General features: G+C 40.5%; 1 protein-coding gene across 2 annotated transcripts in view; it reads right to left on the bottom strand.

Annotated features, from left to right (window-relative positions):
• Met (MET proto-oncogene, receptor tyrosine kinase) overlaps positions 1-21,598 on the bottom strand; it is a 124,690-nt gene that overhangs the window by 48,426 nt on the left and 54,666 nt on the right. For both annotated transcript variants that reach the window (XM_045160175.1, XM_045160174.1), the window contains 3 exons: positions 16,210-16,401; positions 1,696-1,830; positions 360-533 (listed from right to left, as the gene is read on the bottom strand). In XM_045160175.1, the coding sequence (XP_045016110.1) occupies positions 360-533; positions 1,696-1,830; positions 16,210-16,401 (501 nt within the window). The remainder of the gene's footprint in view (positions 1-359; positions 534-1,695; positions 1,831-16,209; positions 16,402-21,598) is intronic.

The following is a 21,598-nucleotide window of genomic DNA, read 5'->3' as shown; positions in this document are numbered from 1 at the left end:
ACTTTTAAAGCCCCTGGCATAGAGTCAATGATGAGGAATGAGAGATGAAGTGGATCAGGAGAGAAGAGGCCCCAGTGTGAGGAGACAGGAGGCAGTGCTATTGTCTACCATGGTGTGGTGCACACAGACTTACCTAAGAGAGAACAGTTGACCTCAGAGGCCCTGGTGAGAGTGAAATAAGCACTTAAAGCATAGGCTGAGGGGGTGTACCCATAACACCTTGAGGACAAAGCCAAGAAGAAGAGGGTGCCTTGGTTGCACTCTCACAACTAAATGAATCCACTAAGTTTTGTAGTGAATTTTCATCATTGGGATTTTTACCCACCAAGAAATATGCATGATGGATGACAGATTCCTACCTTATAGATTGCAGGTAAACATATCTCTTGAGTCCATGTCCCATCTGAGCATTCGTCTGATCGCACACATTGATTGTGGCACCAGCCACACTGTACAAAGGAAGGGGCTGAGAGACACTGACTACAGGACTGAAAATGTCCACAGCCCAAGCCGTTCAATGGGATCTTGGTGATCTGCCAAGAAGGGACACAGAATGAGCTTCCAGAGAGAATCTGGGTTTGTTTAAGTAAAAACAGAATACATGAAAGCTACATATGAATGTCATTTCTTGGGGTCTACTTAAGATAGTACCTATGTGACAAATCAAATAATAATGGTTAAGTGATTAAAAAAAAATCGGACTTCTTCCTTTCCTTTATTGTTGGCTTGTGTGTGATAACAAACAGTTAACACTATTTGCTGGGTGCAGTGGTGTTCAGCTGTAGTGCCAGCTTCTCAGGAGACTGAGGCCAGAGGATCCTGTGAGTTCCAGTTAGGAAAACCCAGGCAAAACACTGAGTTAATAATTTTTATTTCATTTTACTTTTACTTATTATTTGAGAGACATAGTGAAGAGAGGGAGATAGAGAGAGAGAGCAAGAGAGAGAGAGAGAGAGAGAGAGAGAGAGAGAGAGAGAGAGAGAGAGGGAGGGAGGGAGGGGGGAAAGGATGGGTGTGTCAGGGCCTGTAGCCATTGCAAATTAACTCCAGATGCATGCACCACTTGTGCATCTGGCTTATGTGGGTCCTGAGGAATTGAACCAAGGTCCTTAAGATTCACAGGTAAGCACCTTAACCACTAAGCCATCTCTCCTGCCCATATAGTGAGTTCTTGCTCTCAAAAAAAAAATAAGTTAGCATTACTGTACAGATTGCTAAGCATTTCATGCTATGTTAGAGGTTTAGGAATATTTGGCCATGTCTGAGATGAGTTTGCAATAATGAGGGTATAATTAAAGCTGTGGGGAAAACCTCTGGAAATTTTAAGGTCAATATCATTCTGGTATTAAGATGTACATCTTTCTCTCAGAGCAAAGGGATTTCTGGCTGGAGTCATTTCCAGGGTTTACCTGTCTGTATTACAGCTCTGCCTTAGTTCTATAATTCTCATTCTGTGTGTTTATTCTCATTGTGAAACAGCATTAAGGAAGAAGTACACACTTGCATGCTTAAAGAAGACCTCCCTGAGGCCGAATCTCAAGATTAACTCTTTCAGAAGATCTCTGCAATACTCAAGAAAGAAGTTAATGGAGGAGCTGTGAATCTCAGATGAAGAGAGAAGTTATAAAAACAAAACACATGATACCCATTCTGGAAGAACGTATCCATGGAACTTCTTGTGGAAACAGGGCTTACCTTTCCCCCTGTGACAACTAGTGTGTAGCCATTTTGGTTTAAGGGGTGCTCCACAATCACTTCTGGAGAAACAGGGTGGGAATCCAGGCGAAAATTCACATGAGGAGTGAATGATACCGTTCGAGACACCACAACCTGAGAAAAAAAGGGAAGTATCATGACTCCAACAAACTTGGTTTAAATGCAAATGTGGATGATAATGATAATAACAGAATAGGCAAGCTCATAGGCATTTGAACTAGAGACCTAATAGTTCATCTTGCTGTAAATCAATATGACATCTTTTAATCTCAAGCCTTGAAGTCAATTTGTCTGAATCCCCAAGACAAACTTTTGTCAATGATTTTTTAATGGCTTCTAAGGAAGGAGCCCTTCTAATCAACCAGTCAGTACATTTAGGAAAATCCTCACAATTGTATGGGGATGCAAAGGAGCCAAAATGCTTCCCAGAAGGAATATACCCCACAGGCTATAAGGGTGTGGATTGTTCTCAAATCTGTTCTCTTTATCCTCCCTTCTCACAAAGCAGTTTCCCTGAGGTAAAGGTAAGAGTGGTAGACGGGAGTCTGGGAGCCTGGTTCCAGTTTTGATATGCTTAAGCCATATTTATAGCTCTTTGGAGGTCAAAACAGGTCTCCTGCTACTTTGAAATGACTGCTGTATTTTTTATATAACAATGTCCCATGATATGTTATTACTTCTATTATAAATAAAGATATGCTTGTCTCAGTTTAAAAAATAAGGTCTGCTGGTCTTAACAATGTCTAGAAGATATGGTTTGAAAAATGGTATCATTCTTGTTTTCAGATATTACCCATTTGTTATGTTTCCCAGTAATATAATTTCTCTCTATACTGTTCCTTCCAGTGCCAGTGTGAAGTTTAGAGACTGTGATCAACAGCAACTGAGACAACATCAAGATGATAATCTTAGCTGAACACAGTCTATAGAGGATTTAGGAGTCCTCAGAGACACTGTAGATCTTAAGTAGGCCATCAGTTTGCATATACAGGGTAGGGCATAGGAATTTGAGATTGAAATCAGCCCTGGAAAATTTCATTGGCATCTCTGACAATCTTTTACATTGTGTTGGAGGTACATTTACTTGTTTGTCATGGGCAGAAAATCATGGGACAAACACCAGCACCTGCATTATTAGGATAAAAAGACCACTCCTGCCATTGCTTTCTTATTCATAAACTGGGAATGCAGGTAACAATTGAAGAGCAATTAACAGTACATAGTTAAATGCATATAAAATAGAAATGTTCTGGGGCACCATAGTAATTTTTTTCTTCAGTTTAGTACAAAGAAAGGGCCAAGTAGTGTAAAACAATTGAGGAAGATTTCTAAAGTGTTTAATTTGTTCCCACAGGGTGAACTGTTCAGATAGAGAAACTTAACAAATTCACATTGAGTCATAATGATTTAAATTATAACAATTTTGCTCCCAGTTTATTCTGCCCACTAAATACCCAGCACGTCCATGCATCTCTATTAAACAGTGTGGCTGTATTTACATAGAAGTTATATGATGGCTCAAAGGTTGTCTTGTCAGGATGGAAATTACTGTGTCTCCTAAATGTGGTCCCAGTAGATATTTGTGCATTTTGTAAGCAGTGTAAACTTGTTCAATTACCAACCCCACCTTCCTCTGGTTGCTGCTTACATATCAGAGCTGAGTTCCCAAGACATTATATGAATCTGGATTTCAGCTTTCCAATTTTGCAATCTGAACTTCCTTGTGGTGCTACCACCACTCATTTTGTATTACTCCATACCCCCATCTTTTCCTGTTTGTTGCCAATCACTTCAAGCTGCAAAGAGTGAAAATACAGACAACCACTCCACCAAAAACCAAAACCAAAACCAACCAACCCCCCCCCAAAAAGCAACCCAAACAATGTACTATACTTATGCACAAGTCAAAGCCAACAAAGATATCAGTGTGTCTTAATACTCTAGTCTCCTTCTCGTTCTGTGATTTTCACTTCATTAGAAATTATGGGCCATCCTATGGGTATTTGTATGTTGTGTCTGTCTCCCTGCTTTCTTCCATGCTTCTCAGACCTGCTACATGGCAATGCCCTTGCAGAGTCCTTTGAAGTGATGTGCTGTTGCTGCGTTTTTTAATATACCACTACCACATGTTGCAGTCAGGTTTGCATTCCTGACAGAAATCATCTGACCAAGAGCAGCTTTTGAGAAAAAAGGGTTTATTTTGGCTTACAGACTCAAGGGGGAGGTTCCATGATGGCAGGGGAAAACAAAGGCTTGAGAAAAGGGTTGACATAAGGTGGAGAACAGGAACAGGAGAGTGTGCCAAACACTGGCAAGGGGACACTGACTATAATACCCACAAACCTGTCCTCAACAATACACTGCCTCCAGGAGGCATTAATTTCCAAATTGCCTTCAGCTGGTGACCTAGCATTCAGAACACCCACGTTTATGGGGGACACCTGTCAAACCACCACATTCCACTCCTGGCCCCCATAAACTATGTCCACACATGATGTAAGATGCAATGCATTCAGTCCATCTTTAAAAGCCCCTGTAGTTTTTTATCAATCCTAATGGTGTTCAAACATTTCCATAATCCAAGGTCTTTTAACTAAATAATACCAAAAAAGTCAAAAAATGCATAATGGCATAGAATACACATTCCCACTGCAAAGGATGGCATAGCAAAGACATATTCAACCAATACAATATTTAAACAGGGCACACATCAAACTCTGTAGTTCTAGGTCCAACAACTCTAGTCAGTGACAAATATATAAGTCTGATATTCTAACCAGCAACAAACCTCTGGAGTTCCAATTCTGCCTCTCTGGCTAGGCTACTCACAGTCCTGGAAAACTTCATCCAGGGACGTCAACTCTCCTTAGCAGTCATCTTGTAGTCCTGGCATCACCACTGGGTCTCTGCTGCAACCCATTGTTAATGCTTACAGCTCCATCAGGTCTCCATGCAGGCATTCAGCAAACATGCTTCACACTGCCCATGGCCATTTCCAAAACACAGGACTATGTTGCAAACTCAATGACCCTCTCTTTCCTGCATTTCTTATACTTCTTATACAATATCAAGTAGGGTACCAGTTTGTTAATCCAGGGGGAAATGAAGCAGACTTTGAAAAATAGGAACTCCTTGAGCACTCAGACCCCTTTAGAAGAGCCTACATTCTTCCTGTTGCCCCAAGTGCAGGTCAGCTGGCCCAATCTGAAAGGTTATAAGCTATCATATCAATTGAAGCTGAACTGACAGAAGTTTCAGCCCAAAGATTTCATTTCTGTGCCATATTCCTCTACACACACCAGTCTGTTTCTATGCCCTGCAGTCCTGAACAAGTTCTCAGGATAAGGGAATAACAGCAAGCCTCTCACACACACTGCTTCTAGCCCACTCCAGGCAAAGCTCTTTCTTACTCTCATATGCTAAACCTCACAGTCCATAGTTCTCACTATATTCAGATCCTTCAACTCTGACCAAAATAGTCCATTAAGCTGAACTTACAGCACTACAAGGCCTATCTTTGGTCACAATTTCAAATTCATCCACATTCTTCTTGAAAATCAGCTCCAAAAGGCCAAAGCCACACAATCAGATGTCTAGCAGCAATCACACTTCTCTGGTACCAACTTTACTGTTGCAATCAGGTTCACACTGCTGCCAGGAAATACCCGACCAAGAGCAGCATTTGGGAAAAAAAGCATTTATTTTGGCTTAAAGACATGAGGGGAAGTTCTATGATGGCAGGAGGGAAATGAAGGCATGAGCAGAGGTGGACATCATCCCCTAGCCAACATAAGGTGGAAAACAGGTACAGGAGAGTGTGCCAAACACTGGCAAGGGGACCCTGGCTATAATACTCATAAGCCTGTCCCCACCAATACACTGCCTCCAGGAGGCACTGATTTCCTAATTGCCATCATCTGGGGACCTAGCATTTGGAACACCTAAGTTTATGGGGGACACTTGAATCAAACTGCCATATATATGGTATGTTAGTAGTGGAATTACTGATTCTTATGGTAACTCAATGCTTAATTTTCTTCTCTGATAGAGTCATTTTTTAAAATGTATAATAAGCAATTTCTTCTTAATCACTAGATCTGAATTTCTGACTTTAAGAGATATCAAGTATTATTTTTTTCCCAGAAAGAAGCAATTTTTCTCTTTGTTTTCATAAAGAAGCTCATTGTACCCCTGGACTTAGATTGATTGATTTGTTTTTGCCCTGTCAAGACTTTTCATCTGAAGACATCATATATATGATACTCTCATCACAGGTAATTGGGTTAGGCACCGTGTTAAGTGCTTCCAAGAAGATTCCATTGACTACTCACAAATATTCTGTAAAGGAGGTATTTTGCCTTAAAGAGAACATAAAACAGAATTTTTAGCCAAAATGTGCAAGAGTCAGGTTTCTAAGGCACTTGTCCATGTGCTTGATGTCTTCTTAAACAGCCACTAGACCCTTGGAGCTGCAGTGTAAATACTAGTACGAAGCTTCAACCCAGAGTTCCCAAGAGCACTAATGAGTTGAAGCACTTTAACTGCTTTCACAATGTATTTGCCTTGCTAGTTACTCCTTGCTTCAGCCATCTTGACTGCATAAGCTAAGTGTGCCTAAGGAAAAAGCCTCTGTATCCAAATGGCTTTCCATGGCATGAGGACGCAGAGCAAAGCTCTACTTATGATTATGAGTGTTGCTTGCTATGGAAAGTGGGCAGTAAGGGGCAGCAGGAGGGCCACGAGGAAAGGAGATGAACCTTTGGACTGTTGAGCAAAGATTTAAATACCTTTTTAGTTGATCATTAGCCTTTCTCTGCAGGGACATGCACTGCAATAAAAATGCCAAAAATGCCTTTTCTGTCATTAATCCCTCCTTTTTTTTTCTCTTATTGCTTGAATCCTAAATAATTGAGCAACCACATTATCCCTCAAAATACCCCTGAAGCAATGCTTGCAAAAATTAGGAGTGGCTTTTTGTTGTCATGGAGATACTTCTAGGGATAGAACAGAATTTGGCATGTAAATTTAATTCTTGTGATAAATCACTTGGCAATCTGAGAACAATTCCTATGAAATAGAAGACTGGCAATTATCATTTGAGTTTCTACTGTGTCCATGACTAATCTTTAGTAGTTTGATCAAAATCTTTTTCATGAATGCTTCTGAAAATACAGGACTAATGCATTATTTGAGTCAGGGGAGAAGGGGAGGAGGGTGGAATCTGAATTTACTTTATCATTGTGGTTATGCTATCATATAACCTCTCCCAATAACTCATGTGGTTAGGACATGGCAATGAAATATATGTATAGTTACATTAAAAAGCTGTGCCTTCATCCAAAATCTTGTAAATTTGAGCAAAATAATTTTGTGAGATTCTACAATTCACAAAGGCCAGATTTCCTATCACAGGCATAGTATATCCAGTAGAACTGTTTTACAATTTAATTTTTTTAAAGTGATGTAAAAGTTAGTAAAAGAGTGTTCTATGTGGCTATCTACTCTCTCACATGATTCTTTAAAAAATCCAGGCAATTCTATGGTTTTAAGGGTACTTTCAGGAGGCTGGAGTGATTGCTCAGTGATTAAAGGCATTTGCTTGCAAAGGCCACTGACCTGGGTTCGATTCCCCAGTACTCACATAAAGCCAGATGTACAATGGCACATATATCTGGAGTTCTTTGCAGTGGCAAGATTTGAGCAATAATTACTAAAACTAACTTTGGAACACATTTAATGGCTCAAAAAGAACCCCCACACCCCTTCACCATCATTCCTCAGCCTTCCCAGCTCATGGAAACCACTAACTGTCTATGTATATTTGTCCTTTCTGGATATTTCATACAAATGAATCCTACAATATCTATTCTTTTGTATTTGGCTCTATCTGTTTCTTCCTTGTTGCTGAAATAAAACCTCTGACCAGAAACAACAGAGGGAAGGGGAGTTTATTTTGGTTTACAGTTCCAGAGAGTCAATCCATCATGGAAGGGAAAGCAAAGCAGGAAGCTGGAGTCCCACTAACAAAGAGGAAGTAAAGGAACAGCAGGTGTGAGCAGACTATAAAACCCCAAGGCCTACTCTCAATGACACACTTCCTCCAGCAAGTCTCCTCCTCCTAAAGGCTTATCACCTTCCCACACAGCTGGGGATCAAGTTTTCAAGCATATTAGCCTGTGGAAGACATTTACATTCAAGCTACCATCTTGGCATTTTATACTTAGCATAATGATTTTATGATAACATCTCGGCCAATTCATCTATTGCCAAATAATATTGCATGTTCGGAACACTTTTAAAATGTATTTTTTTTTATTTGAAAGAGATAAAGAGAGGGGTGAATAGAGAAAGAGCGAGAATGGGTGTGCCAAGGCCTCTAGCTGCTGCAAACGAACTCTAGATGCATGCACGCATCGCATTGTGCATTTGGCTTTACATGGGTCCTGGAGAATCAAACCTGAGTCCATTGTCTTTGCAAACAAGTGCCTTAACTGCTAAGCCATTTGTCCAGCCCCAGAACATTTTACCTGCTATCACTTGATAGTCATTTGAACTGTTTCCACTTTTTTTTTTTGGCCTATGTAAATAATATGGCTATGAATAATCACATGTAACTTTTTGTGTGAATCTGTATTTTCATTTCTCTTGAGCATATGCATTTAGGAGTAGAACTGTTGAGTTTTGGGGCTCAGTGGATAAAGAACTTGCTGTGCAATCATGAGTACCTGATTTCAGATCCCAGGGCCCCACATAATTCCAGCATGCAATATATATATATATATAGTTATCTTGAGATGGGAGGCAAAAACAGGAGGATTTCTCAGAAGTTCACAGGCCAGCCAACCTGGCAAGCACAGCAGTGAGCAACCAGAAATCCTACTTCAAACAAGGAGAAAGGTGGAGATTGACACATGAAGTGGCCCTCTGACCTCCACGTGCATGCCATGGCATACACCCACCTACACACACACACACAAAATAAAACTAACTAACTAAATAAAAAGTGTTCTTGAACTTAACCGTAACTCTATGCTTGTTCTTTTAGGCACTGGCAAACTATTTCCCATAGTTTCTTTATGTTCTACATTACCACAAGTAGTGTTTGAGGGTTTCAGTTTCACCACATCCTCACCAGCACTTGTTATTTTCCATTTTCTGAATTATAGCCATTCTAGTGGCTGTGACGTGGTACTTCACTGTGGTTTGGGTTTGTGTACCTCTGTCAAGTGTTTTCTTTAAATAAGTAAAGTGTGTGTGGGGGGCTTCACTGCTTGTGCATTCATTCCTCAGCATCACATTCAAGGCTTTGAAGACCCCTTCCTCCTAGAATAGTCACAGGTCTGTAACACAGGGTCCTAGAAGGGCTGAGAGCTGAGAAGGTGAAAGAAACAAAAGTGGAATCTCACTAGGAACATCTGTCAGAGTGGGTGATAAAGCCCACTCCTCAGGCAGCTGTGCTTGGCAGAGCACATGGGAGAAGGCATGGAGCGCAGGAGGTGGTAGTGTGGGTGGAATGAACAGCATAGAGGAGAGTGGAATCTTAAGAGGGCATGGAAGGACCATGGAACTTATTAGAAGACAACAAAAAGGTTTAATCAAAGGTGCTGTAACAAGAATACTTATATTTTTTCATATTCTTGGAGAGACCTGAGATTACTCACATTCTTATTGACCCCCAACTCCATTTTTCAGATAGGATCTCACTGTATTTACAGCCAGTCTCAAAGTCGAGGTCTGCCAGGAATGCCTCAACTGGATGAGATCCCACTGTAGGATGCAAATTGCAGGTGTGATGCTCTTAGTGGCCCTCAGTGTAGCTGCACTGGATGACAGATTGTTAGAAACCAGGCAACACAGTCCTTTTTCATATGGCTGCCCAGGATCAAGGAACATGGTAGACCTTGTGAGAAATGGCTCAGTCTTATCGGAATGTAGAGTACCCTGCAACCAACAGGCCCCCATGAAATCTTTTGAAGATCAAAGTGAACTAAAAACAGTTCTGTTTGAAATCAAATGAAACTGAGCAGGGATTTTTATACTTTCTACACTGATTTTTAATTTACAAGTTAAGAAACAAAAGGAGTTCTATTAAGGAGTAAGGAAAAAAATTCTTTTATTCATTATGTGTGTGTGTGCACGCACATGCATGTGTGCGTGCATGTAGACTAGAGACTAAGGTTAGATATTGTCCTTGATTACTCTCTATCGTACATTATTGAAATGGGATTTTTCACTTTAACTCAGAGCTTATCTATTCAGCAAGTCTAGCTGAGCAGCTCAATCCAGGGAATCTTTGTCTCTGTCTCTTGAGCCCTGGGTTATAGGTAGGCCCCCATTCCCACCTGGCTTTTATGTGGGTGCTGGAGATCTGAACTTAGGTCCCTTTACTAACTGAGCCATCTCCCCAGCTCCAGACGAAACTAATTCTTCATGAAAGACAATGCAAATGATTGGGATTTAAGACTCAAAGAAAAAAATGTGAGTGGAGTCGTTATTGATAAACAGATTGGATCGTGTCTGGATGTGGCCTTATAGATTGCAGCTTGTTTGCTTGAATAGATCAGTCCCTGGCCTGGCATATGTGCTTGAGGCATGATGGTCCTATTGATTTAATACATGAACAGAATGAAATACACAGCCTACTGACACCTTGATAAAGGCAGGGGTGTTTTAAATGTTTCATAAGGCAGAACACCTTCAAGTTTAATCTGTATTTTCAAGGTGTAGCACTGGAGGCCTCATTCTTCTGGCCTGCTTTACGTTTCTTATCTTGTACAGCCTGTGACAGAAATTCATGTTTATTTTGAAAGAAAGCAGAATGTGAGGTATTGTTTGTTTTAATCAAGGTGAACATGTAGTTTTATCAAACAGAATCAAAAGGAAAAATAATTGGTATTGGCTGCTCAGGATTAGAAGTGTGAGACTCAGTACCTGGGGGCAAAAGGTGAAGCCAGTGAAGCTTCCAGGAGTGGGAAGCAAAGGGTGGCCCTTCACATTGTGGAAGAAAGCCCCGAGCTCACGGACACAAAGCAAAAGGAGCCTGACTCTGAACTTTCCTTGGCTCCTTTCCCCAAGTGGCCGAGTGCTCCTATACCAGTTGGACATGATGAAGGCCAGCCATATCCAAAAGACAAATGCTCATGTGTCTGCATTTCAATTTTCTAAAAAATGTTTTATTTATTTATTCACTTATTTTGAGAGACAGAGGAGAGACAGATGGAAAGAGAGAGAGAGAGAGAGAGAGAGAGAGAGAGAGAGAGAGAGAGAGAGAGAGAGAATGGGTGCGCCAGGGCCTGCATCCATGCAAATGAATTCCAGACACATGCACCACTTTGTGGACCTGGCTTATGTGGGTCCTGAGGAATTGAACCTGGGTCCTTAGGCATTGCAAGCAAGCGCCTTAACCATTAAGCCATTCCTTCAGCCCCCGCATTTCATATTTTTGAAATGAGTCAAAAGTTACTCAAAAAATTCAAATATCTAAAGCCCAACAAGCTAGGAGATTTGTGAAAATAATTTAAAAGAACCATTTTTTTTTTTTGGTAGGGTTTGGATATAAAAATGTCACCTATAGGCTTGTGTGTTTGAACTCTTGGCTCACAACTGGTGGTGCTGTCTGTGAGGGGTTGTAGTACTTTGGGGAAGTAAGGCCACTAGACAGTGCATTCTGAGGTTTTTAATCTAGCCCCTGCTTCCTGCCTCATTTCTGCTTCCTGATCCATACAGATGTGAGCAAGCCACTTTTGCTACAGCTGTGAGCACACTTGTAGCCATGCCTTCCCAGTTAAGACAGACTGTAATCTCAGACCAGGAGTCCAAAGAAGTCCTTCTTCACTTAAGTTCTTATACCAGGTATTTTGCCACAGAGGTAAGAAAGGTAACTGATATAATTTTTATATTATTATTCTAAGTACTTGAGTATAGGATAGTTAACTTGTGTACAGAGTTTATCTGTTACTAAAATTGAAAAGTGATAAAAGTTCAAAGGCTACTGACATATATATTTCGTATTTTACATGTCTCTCTGTTTTATCCAAGAAGCACCCAGAAGAGAAATTTCACTTGTTCCAAAACCTGTACACCAAAACATACAAAATCTTTATGCTTCCCCATGGTTTCAAACATTTATGATGCTTTAAGTTTCTATGCATATGATACTATACAAAATATATATTCTTCAGGAGCATGCATAAATTCATTTTCATAGGTTATACATGAACAGAGCTTAAATTTTGGTTACAGGCATCACTTTGAAATTATTATTGACAATATGTTCTTTTTTGCACAAAGGAAAGTTCAGAACTCACCAAGCATATTTTCATCTAAAGAAACAGACTGACAGTGATTTTTTTTAGGTATATAACTAGGTCAGTAATGTACACATTTTTTTAAAGGCAGATGATATTTTTATCTGAACATTTTAGAAAAGACAGATAGATCCTCAGTCCCTAAAGAGGAATAGTGTCGGAGTTGAAGCTTTATTCAGCTGTGCTTCTGTCTGGTGGTCTAGGTGCTGCTGCACCAGGGGATCTTTGTCTACACACTATAAAATAGTGGAAATGCCAAGTGTGATGGATACCATGGGGTCTCCGTGAAAAGCCCTGCCATGGCATGATGGTGGCACAGAAACCCAAGGAGTTGGAAGAGAGGATGTCAATGTCAATAAATGAATTGGTTCTTTTTATCAGAAGGGAGTAATTATACTTAAGTTCAATGATTACTATCATAATCCTTTAGGCAGTGGTCATAAGTAATGATTATGAACAAAGGACATCTTTATAGGAGATCCTTACCATTTTAAGGTTCTTGCTGGGCACAGCTAATCCAGTTAAGAGCAAAAGAGGAAGAATGTTATATCAATGGAGGTAATAGAATTGTGGAGAGTGAGGGGAGGGGAGATGAAGGAAGGACCAGGATGCTATCAAAGGGCCTAATGGCAGCTATGACCGTGCATAGGTAGTGGGCACTGTTAGCAGGTATGGCTGCCCACTGAATGTTGGCAAGCTGAGCTTGAAGCGATTTTGGAAGGGCCTTCTAGCCCACCCTCTTCCCTGATCCCACTTACTCTCCTCGGCCTCCTAGACAGTCATGCACAAATATTTTAATAGCTATCCTCTGCATTTAGAGATTAAAGGTCTTATACAAGTGCTGTTAAAAAAATATCAAGCAAACATTGTTTAGATGTAGATTAGTTGAGGAGCTGAGACGGGGAGATGTGGGCAATCCCTGTGATTAGTCGTGTGATCTTCATGAGAATCCTTCCCTCTCCCCACAGCCCTGCACACTGCTGCTTCCAGAGTTGTTCTCCACCACACCCCCACCCCCAGTTTGTAAGCAGGCACAGTCTCCATGTTTACTTACACTCTTTCAAACATCATTTGTCATATAATTTAACTTCAAAATGTCCCAAGAGGGTGATCATACAAATCAAAATGTTTTGAAATCTGTATCAACACCACCCCACCACTGTGGACTCAGACATGTGCACACCTCAGTGTCTTAGACATAGCTGCACCTGCATGAGATAAGTTACACTTGTTTCGCTGCTAGAGACATGTCAAAAACATCTTCCCTGGCATATACATGCTATTGTTAGCTAAACAATATAATTCTTTCTAATCAAATAACCACTGTGAAATACCTGATTCACTTTGCACTGAACAGCTGGTGCGGTAGCTTGCGTTCCCAGCCCCAGCAGAACACAGCACAATAGGAAAGGCAGAAACAGCTGCAAACTCTTGGGAGAAAAAAAATTTGTAAAGTAACTTTTCCATTAGGCTTCAGGGTAGGAAGGAAGTAAAATCATTTTGTCTGTTCCTTCTCATGCGTAGCAGCTGTTTTTGGAGGGAAAATATGTCTATTCTGTTTTATAATAGAAAAGCTATAGTAGTTATTAAAATATGAGTTGCTGAAATTCAGCAGCCACAGATTTAGCATTTTAGTCCAGCCAAAACATTGCTGGAATCTGGTAGTAAGTCACTACTCAGGCAGAGCTGGCTGCAAGCTCTCCTATCTTCCCCCTACTCACCCCCCCTCCGCCACTGTTTGCTGTAAACAAACTGGATTTCAGTGATGTTGGCTGCCTGTTCTGTTGACTGTCAAGTGCTTTAGGTTTATTTGTATAGAATTTAATGGAATGTAACTCTCGTACACAAGTGTCATGGAAATAAATCCACTGTGGGTTCCTGTTTCTCTTTTCCATATTATTATTGCCAGGTAAATGTTTTCATCCTCTCTATCAAAATTTTATTTCCTTAAAGGCAGGTATTGTGTTTTCTTTGCTTCACTCATTTGCCCAGTAAAGCAAACTTAGTAGTTTCTCAATATACATTTGATAACTTGGAAGGCACTTTAAAAAAATACATAAAACAGGCTGGGGAAATAACTCAGTGAGTAAAGTGTTTGCCTTATAAGCATGAGGATCTGTGCTTGATCCTCAGAATTGATATGAAGATGCCAGGATGGACGGCAGCCTGTGCTGGGTGGGGAGAGATAGGAGCATCCCTGAGGTTTGATGGCCAAATAGTGTAAGCCTAATTTGGTGAGTTTCAGGACAGTGAGAGATCTGTCTCAAGAGAGAAAGAAAGAAAGAAAGGTAGGTGTTCCTAAAGCTAATATACACTTGCACTTACACACAGAAGAATACACACGAGCACACACACACATACACACGTGCATACACCAGTATCTTATCAGGAAATAAGATGCCTTTTGTGTTAAGTTAGTGGCTAAGGTCACTTTTTAAGTAAATATATTAGAAAAGAAAACAAGAACAAGACGTTTGACAGAGCATTTCTGCTATAATGAGACTGATACATAACATGCCCCCTGGATGGTGTATACTTTGTTGCTTAAAAAAATTAACTTGGGGTTTATTAGAATTTAAGCATCTGAAAATAAAATATGAACTTTTGATATTAGAAAACATCTGTCAGATCTAAAGTGGCTATATATAAAGTATATTTATGTAGAGCTGGATTGTTGAGGCAATGGACAAATTAGAAAAAAAAAAGAAAAGTAGAAACAAAGATAAGGAAAAAGGAAGCAATTCACTACTACCAGCACATTAAGAATTCACTATATTCCTCCTTCTCTCCTGCTCCTTCTTTCAAGTTCTCTGGACTTTCACAGCACACCCTCACTGTAAACCAGGAGTGTGTATAAACACACATGATGCTGCACACTGTACAAGGATAACAGATAACGGTCATATCCAAAACCCAACCAAGCGCACGGCTGTGGGAGTAGGCTTCCTGCTTTCACTGTTTGAAAAGTTAAGGGTAGAATTAAATGTCCAGGACTGGTAAAGTGGTACATAATACACTGAGCTGGGGGAGGGGAGAAAGGCGGTCAGCTGTGGGGCTAGAGGAGGGGAAACACATAGGTCACAGACTCTGTATCATCAGTTTTGAGCTAGGCAGGTTTTACATGCTTTATGACTGAAACAAGTCCCACAATACACGTGAGTATAAGTGAATCAGGATTTGCAGTTCTTAAAATATGGCAATGGCTACTGTCCAGACTACTATAAAGACAATGGTAATTAAACATGTTTTGTTAAGAATACAGATTCGGGATACATCATCAGAGGAAAATCTCATCACCCTCAATTGGTTCATGAGAAGTCATTGTTCAGTCAGAACATTCACACACCCAGGCAATTAGGAATTAATCCCGTCATAAGAAATTTCTAATTTTCACAGCAGTTCCATAGATGTCACTGTCTTTCTGCATTAACCAAGAATCTACTAATGAACTCATGTTGAAAGCACAAGCACTATTAGTGCAGTAAAATATACCCAACACTAGAGCTTTTTAATTTCTGCCAAGTGCTATCTGTGATTCGTAGAGCTAGGAAACACGGTAAGTTTCATCAAGCCTGAAATGTGAATTTTTATTGCATGGAAATACTCATGCTATCCATTAGATGAATTTCTTAATAAAACCTGCTTAAAAGAATAAAAAAACAAGTATTTGAACTTCTTTGTTTCTGACACAAGCATTTTACAGAATCAGAAGAGCCAGTGTTACAATGGGATTTTGATGATAACAGTCCTTCCTAGCTCCTGCCATTATCTCTCAATGATGTGAATGTTTCTTCTCATGGAGACGCAGGGTTCACACAATAGCTCTCCTTTGATCCACAGCTTCCCTTGGAATAGGAAAACATTGCCTGGAAGTGCTTTAATTGTTTCATTTTTACTTTCCAATCATGTGATAGAAGTTATGAATGGAACAAAAAAAAAAAACCCAAACCATTCCAGACATGAAAATTAAAACAACCACATTCAAACAGAAAGCTTCAAAAGCTTCATAAAATAGGCCACACTCTTCACAGAAAGTAGGCCATGCTCCACTGTTTGCCTTTTAGGCTATCTCTAGCTTCTACTGTGATGTATACTATATTCCATTATTTGTGAATACTTTACTACAAAAGGGAAAACAAATTAACAGACTTATGCTAGGTATTACAGAGACAATCTCAGCACTTACCTGCATGAAGCGGCCCTCTGACGTCCCCAGATTAGCAATGGTGAGGTCGCCTTTAATGAAGGTAGATATAGATGTTAAGAGCACTTGGTTGAACTGGCCAGTAAACAAGTCGACACGCTGCAAAGCAGTGGTAAACTCCGTTCGATACTCATCATTTCGTGCTTCACAGCCTGACGAATTCCTCAGCAGGGTCTGGGAGAAAACATGGCCATAGAGTTAATGCGAGTCCAGATGCAAACAAGCTGGCAAACTTTTCCATGTGTCTTCTCAGAACACAGAGGGGAGTAGGGAGGATAAATGTGCAAACACACAAATAGATTGCTAGGCATAAATAAAATTGTAGCGATACTCTTTTTTTGTTTTGTTTTTATTTTAAGGTAGGGTTTCACTCCAGCCCAGACTGACCTGGAGCTCATTGTTTAGTACGATGCTGGTCTCAAACTCACAATGATCCTCCTACCTCTGCCTCCTGAGTGCTGGGACTAAAGGCCTCAGTTTGATTAGGCACCATTGTTTGTACACATGCTTGAAAATGGGAGGCAAAAAAATGACTATGTCACTTTTGCACCATGGTTCACTGTGTATATAAAGATGGACATTAGGAGGTGCATTTAAAAGAACAAAAAACCCATAAGTTTCTCATCCCTTGATGTAAATATAATGCTTCTTTCAGGAAAGTCCTAGGGGAGGAATCTCAGCTGGAATAATAAATTCTAGAGTCCTAGTATGACATATTTAAAATGCATGTCTGTGCATTTTCGTTTTATACAGAAGCACAGAGGAGCTATAGTTAGTAGGTGATTCATGTGAGACAGGTAAGCACATGCCCAATCCTGGAATGCAAATGTACTTCATGTAATTCCTCCAATCTTTCTGTGTTCTGAAAGTCATGTAATTTCTTCTTCATTCCCTCAATCTGTAACATAGAGACTGCTACCACTTTTATATGATTCCCTTACAATAGAACCAGCATGTAGAGATAGATACTTCAGTCTCTGTGATCACTGGGTAAAAGGTCAAGCAACAAAAGCGGGGTCTACTAACTATATAAGTTCCCCATTCATTCAAAGACAATTATAAATCTGGTAATTATCCTTTAGGTTCATTCTCAAATTGTAAAAAAAAAATTTTTGAGGGAGGGTCTTATATCTAGTCCAGGCTGACCTGGAATTCACTATGTAGTTTCAGGTTGGCCTCAAACTCACAGTGATTCTCCTACCTATGCCTCCTGAGTGCTGAGATTAAAGGCATGTCCCACTATACCCAGTACAGAAAGAGAGAACTGGGCACACCAGGGCCTCTAGCATGAACTTCAGATGCATGCACTGCTTTGTGCATTTGGCTTTTCATGGGTACTGGAGAATTGATCTTGGGTCGTCAGGCTTTTCTGGAAAGCACTTTGAACACTGAGCCATCTCTTCAGCCAGTTTGAAGAAGCTTTAAATAACATTGCTCAGTAATACATGATAATATGACACCTAAGCACCGAGGAGTCCTCTCTACCTACATCTTCAGCCCTCCTCTCCTGTTTTCCATCTGCCTCTCAGACCATCAACATTTATGTCTCCTTTGCAAGTGGCACGCCTTGGCCACACACTTGTCTTTCTTTTTCTTCTGGTAATCTGTTTATCCTTTGACTACTAACATACACATGTATATCTCCACACATATGGCTCAGAGAGCTTACATTTCCAATTCTAATCTTGTCTGATTTATGACATTACATATTCCTGACCCTGCCATCCCTCCATACTCACGCTGGAGAACTAAATGTCATCACAGAGTCTTTCTCTCAGCTCCCATGTACAGTCCCACTCTGGGTCCCATCAATTTCACTTTCTATTCACTGGATCTATCCCTGAGTTTTCTGTCTCTGCCAACACAAGCTTCATGCCACCTCATTGTTGTTAGATTACAACAATGGCTTCCTAACTAGAGCCACCATATCTACCTTCAGGTTATCGGCTCTCCACAGTGCAGCAGAACTTCATTTTTAAAGGCAACTCTATCATGTCCCTCTCTTTTAAAAACATTTAAATGTTTCCCTATTGCTTTTAGGATGAAGAAAACTATGTTTAACATGGCCTGCCAGATTTCACATCATCCGTCCTGTGTGTGTGCCAGTGAGCGGGTCTGCTTTCAGGAGTCACCCCATTAAAGACCTTGGCATATGCTGTTTCCTCTGCCTGGACTGCAACTCTCACTACACATACTTAAATGTCCCCTAGGCCTATGCCTACCACCAGCCCCTCAGGAGGCCCTCCCTGATGCAATATCAAAGTCAAATGCTCCTACTATAGACTCTCATGATACCTCTTACCCATTCCTCACAAACAGCACGCACAGCGTAGCTATCACATAGCTTCAGCAGCAATTTAACATTTGTTTACACAATTACTAGGTAATGTGGGCCTCCTGGCATTGTTCTCTGCAGTGGGCAATCCTGCTCTTTCAACACCATTGATAGAAGCAGACTCAACATCACACAAAGTAGATAGCTAGTGAATGTTAACTGAGCACACAAGTGAGTCAAACAGAGGTAGAGGGGACCTCAGTGTGAAGATGTGAACCAACAATATTTCAGCTGTTTGGTCAGATAGGGGTAGTTAAGAGTCAATGAAGGAAAAATAAGTCCTGACTGCTCTGATAGGAAGAGGTAAGTCTGGGGCAGATGATGGGGAAGGTAGAAAATGCAGTCTACCTTTGAATAAAAAGAAAAAGCTCATCATTACACATAATTGTATAAAAATACCAGTCCAGGAAAATAAATGGAAAGTTAGAAATCCCTTATTATCCTGTTGAGTTATAATCATTAGTAATTTTTCTTTCTGGTGCTGGGAAGTGAACTGAGAGCCTTGTGAATCTGAGGTATATCCTCTGCCACTGAGCTACATCTCCACTCTTTCAACAAATAAAAACACTCAGTTATCCTTCTGCATAATGGCTTTATTCCTTGAGACCACCATCCATCGCAGGGCCTTGAAAAGCTCTTATAGTTACTGGCTTTTATGGTAAAAAATCATCTAAACAGCCACCATGTATGAACAATTTCCTCATTTTAAATGGCAATAAATGAGCAGAGTTTAAGAGATGTTACACCTACTGTCTCGAGCTGGGCATTGGTGGTGCACACATTTAATCCCAGCACTAGGGATGCAGAGGTAGGAGGATTGTTGTGAGTTCAAGGCCACCCTAAGACCACATAGTGAATTTCAGATTAGTCTGGAGTACAGTGAAACCCTACCTTGTAAAACAAAACAAAACAAACAAACAAACTCCTACTGTCTCTTGTAATTAAGAAAGTATTAGCTCTAGATATTCATTTTGATGTATTATTGAAGCTTTTCTTCACTAAAGTACTATAGACTACTCAGGGACAGATAACTGGAAGGTAACAGAAACTCAATAGTAATTGATCAATTGATAATTAAGTTTCTATTGGTGAACAATGATCTATTTTGTAGAGATAGCCTGAGCCAAGGGAAGCTGATTAAAGGAGCAAAGAGCAGTTTTAAATCTAAGACCACCTAATGTGCTCCACTGAAGCTGGGACCAGGCTTCTGTGACTTCTTTATCCCATCTCTTGCTTGTCTCTCCTGTTTTCCCTTTGCATCTAGGTGTCATGCTGAAACTTTGTTTATTTATTTTTATTATCTTTACTTCCAAGGTGGGTGGGGGGAGAGAGAATGAATGAGAATGGGCACACCAGGGTGTCCAGCCTCTGAAAGTGAACTCCAGTTGCATGCTCCACTTTGTGCATCCGGCTTTATGTGAGTACTGGGGAAATGAACCTGGGTTGTTAGCTTAGTAGGCAAGCACCTTAACTGCTGAGCTATCTCTACAGCCCACCTACTGAACCTTTAAAGCCTCAAACTTGAACTGGGATATGGAGCTACCTGATAGATTCACTGTTATTTAACAAAACAATTTGCAGTGTGTGGGATCACCCTGGTTCATAAACTATTGACATCCTTCTATCAATAAAATACAGGAACTGTCCCATCATCTTTGATCCCCAGTGCCCTGAAAGAGCTTAGGACACAGTATGTTTTAACACTTGCTTGAGGGTTAGTGCATCTGTGAAGCCTCCAAAGGTAAAGCCCTTTTCTATTCAAGTTTCTCAGGGGTCTGCCTTGTGGAATGGAGTGAGCAGGAGAATGGAGGCGAGGTGATCTCTAAGTGTTATTTAGAATGCCTACAAACTTGTATGAACTTGAGATCTATCCTTCAGTGGGTAGAGAGTTCTGCCACCAGGACTTTATCCTTGATATACCTATTTCCAAGTATGCAAGGCTTAAACATAACTCTATCGTAGTTAATGTAGTTTTCATATTATGAGCTTCACAGCACCTTCTTCTGGATAGAGTAGATTCTAAATAGTAATTTTTCAAAGTCCAGTAGCCTTCAAGTTATGTCTGTATTGCTCACCAATAAAATTCTCATGTGGAAACATTGCACAATGTTAGAGTAGGATCTACAGAACTCCATGATCTTAACAAATTGTGCAATGTGGAACTATAAAACAAACACTATGACAGGTTCAAGTGGCGTTCCAATGTCATAATCTAGGAGATCCAAATCTGTTTCTTTTTCATTTGTCCCATAGAATAGATCCACAGGGGAAGAGTGGAAATACTGGCTTCCAAGAAGTAATCTTTGCATTTTCTGCAGAGATTCTGCATATTGTCCTTATGTCTTCCTATTGAGAATCCTGGTCAACTCTGAGTGGAGCCAGAGTGACAGAAGCCAGCCTACAGAGTTGCAGGCTATCTCAGATGCAACAGCAGGAGTTCAATAGAGAGCCTTGATTTAAGTGCTCTGAATTGCAAAAGTAAAGCAGTGTAAAAACGTAGCTAACACTTGGTCTGATTTACCATGTCCCTTAAAGATACTAAGTGAATAGTTTGCTACCCATTGGTACAAGGAAGAGGCCCAGGTGGATGAAGAGCCACTCACTGGCTGCCAGGGTCTCTCTTGTTATTTGTGATTCCTTCAAAGCTAGGTCTTACCTCGTGGGGTACAGAAAGCTGTTCTCTGGCATAGTAGTTGCTTTGGAAAATTGAAGTCTACAAGGAAGGTTTCACACTAGCAGCAGGAGAAGCTATAATGACTTTCATTTTGTGGTAACAAGGAAGGATGAAAGAAGAAAGGAAGAAGGGAAGGGAGGGAGAAAATCAGTCCTTACCCTGCAACCACATGTGCCGGGTACAGACTTGGGCATTTTCACACACAAGAAAAGGCGGCCAAGGGCTTGGTCACAATACCCAGTTATACTGAAACAGGCCCAGAATGTAGTTGTCTTTGATTTTCAAGATTATGAGCATCTTTGCTAATTCTGGGCCATGTTCTGATATTATGCAACTATAAAAATGGAAGATGCCTTCAAGAT

Source organism: Jaculus jaculus, chromosome 10, assembly GCF_020740685.1.
Source record: "Jaculus jaculus isolate mJacJac1 chromosome 10, mJacJac1.mat.Y.cur, whole genome shotgun sequence".
Classification (NCBI taxonomy): domain Eukaryota; kingdom Metazoa; phylum Chordata; class Mammalia; order Rodentia; family Dipodidae; genus Jaculus; species Jaculus jaculus.
Note: the sequence above shows the minus strand (reverse complement) of the source record. Positions and strands in the feature narration are given on the sequence as shown.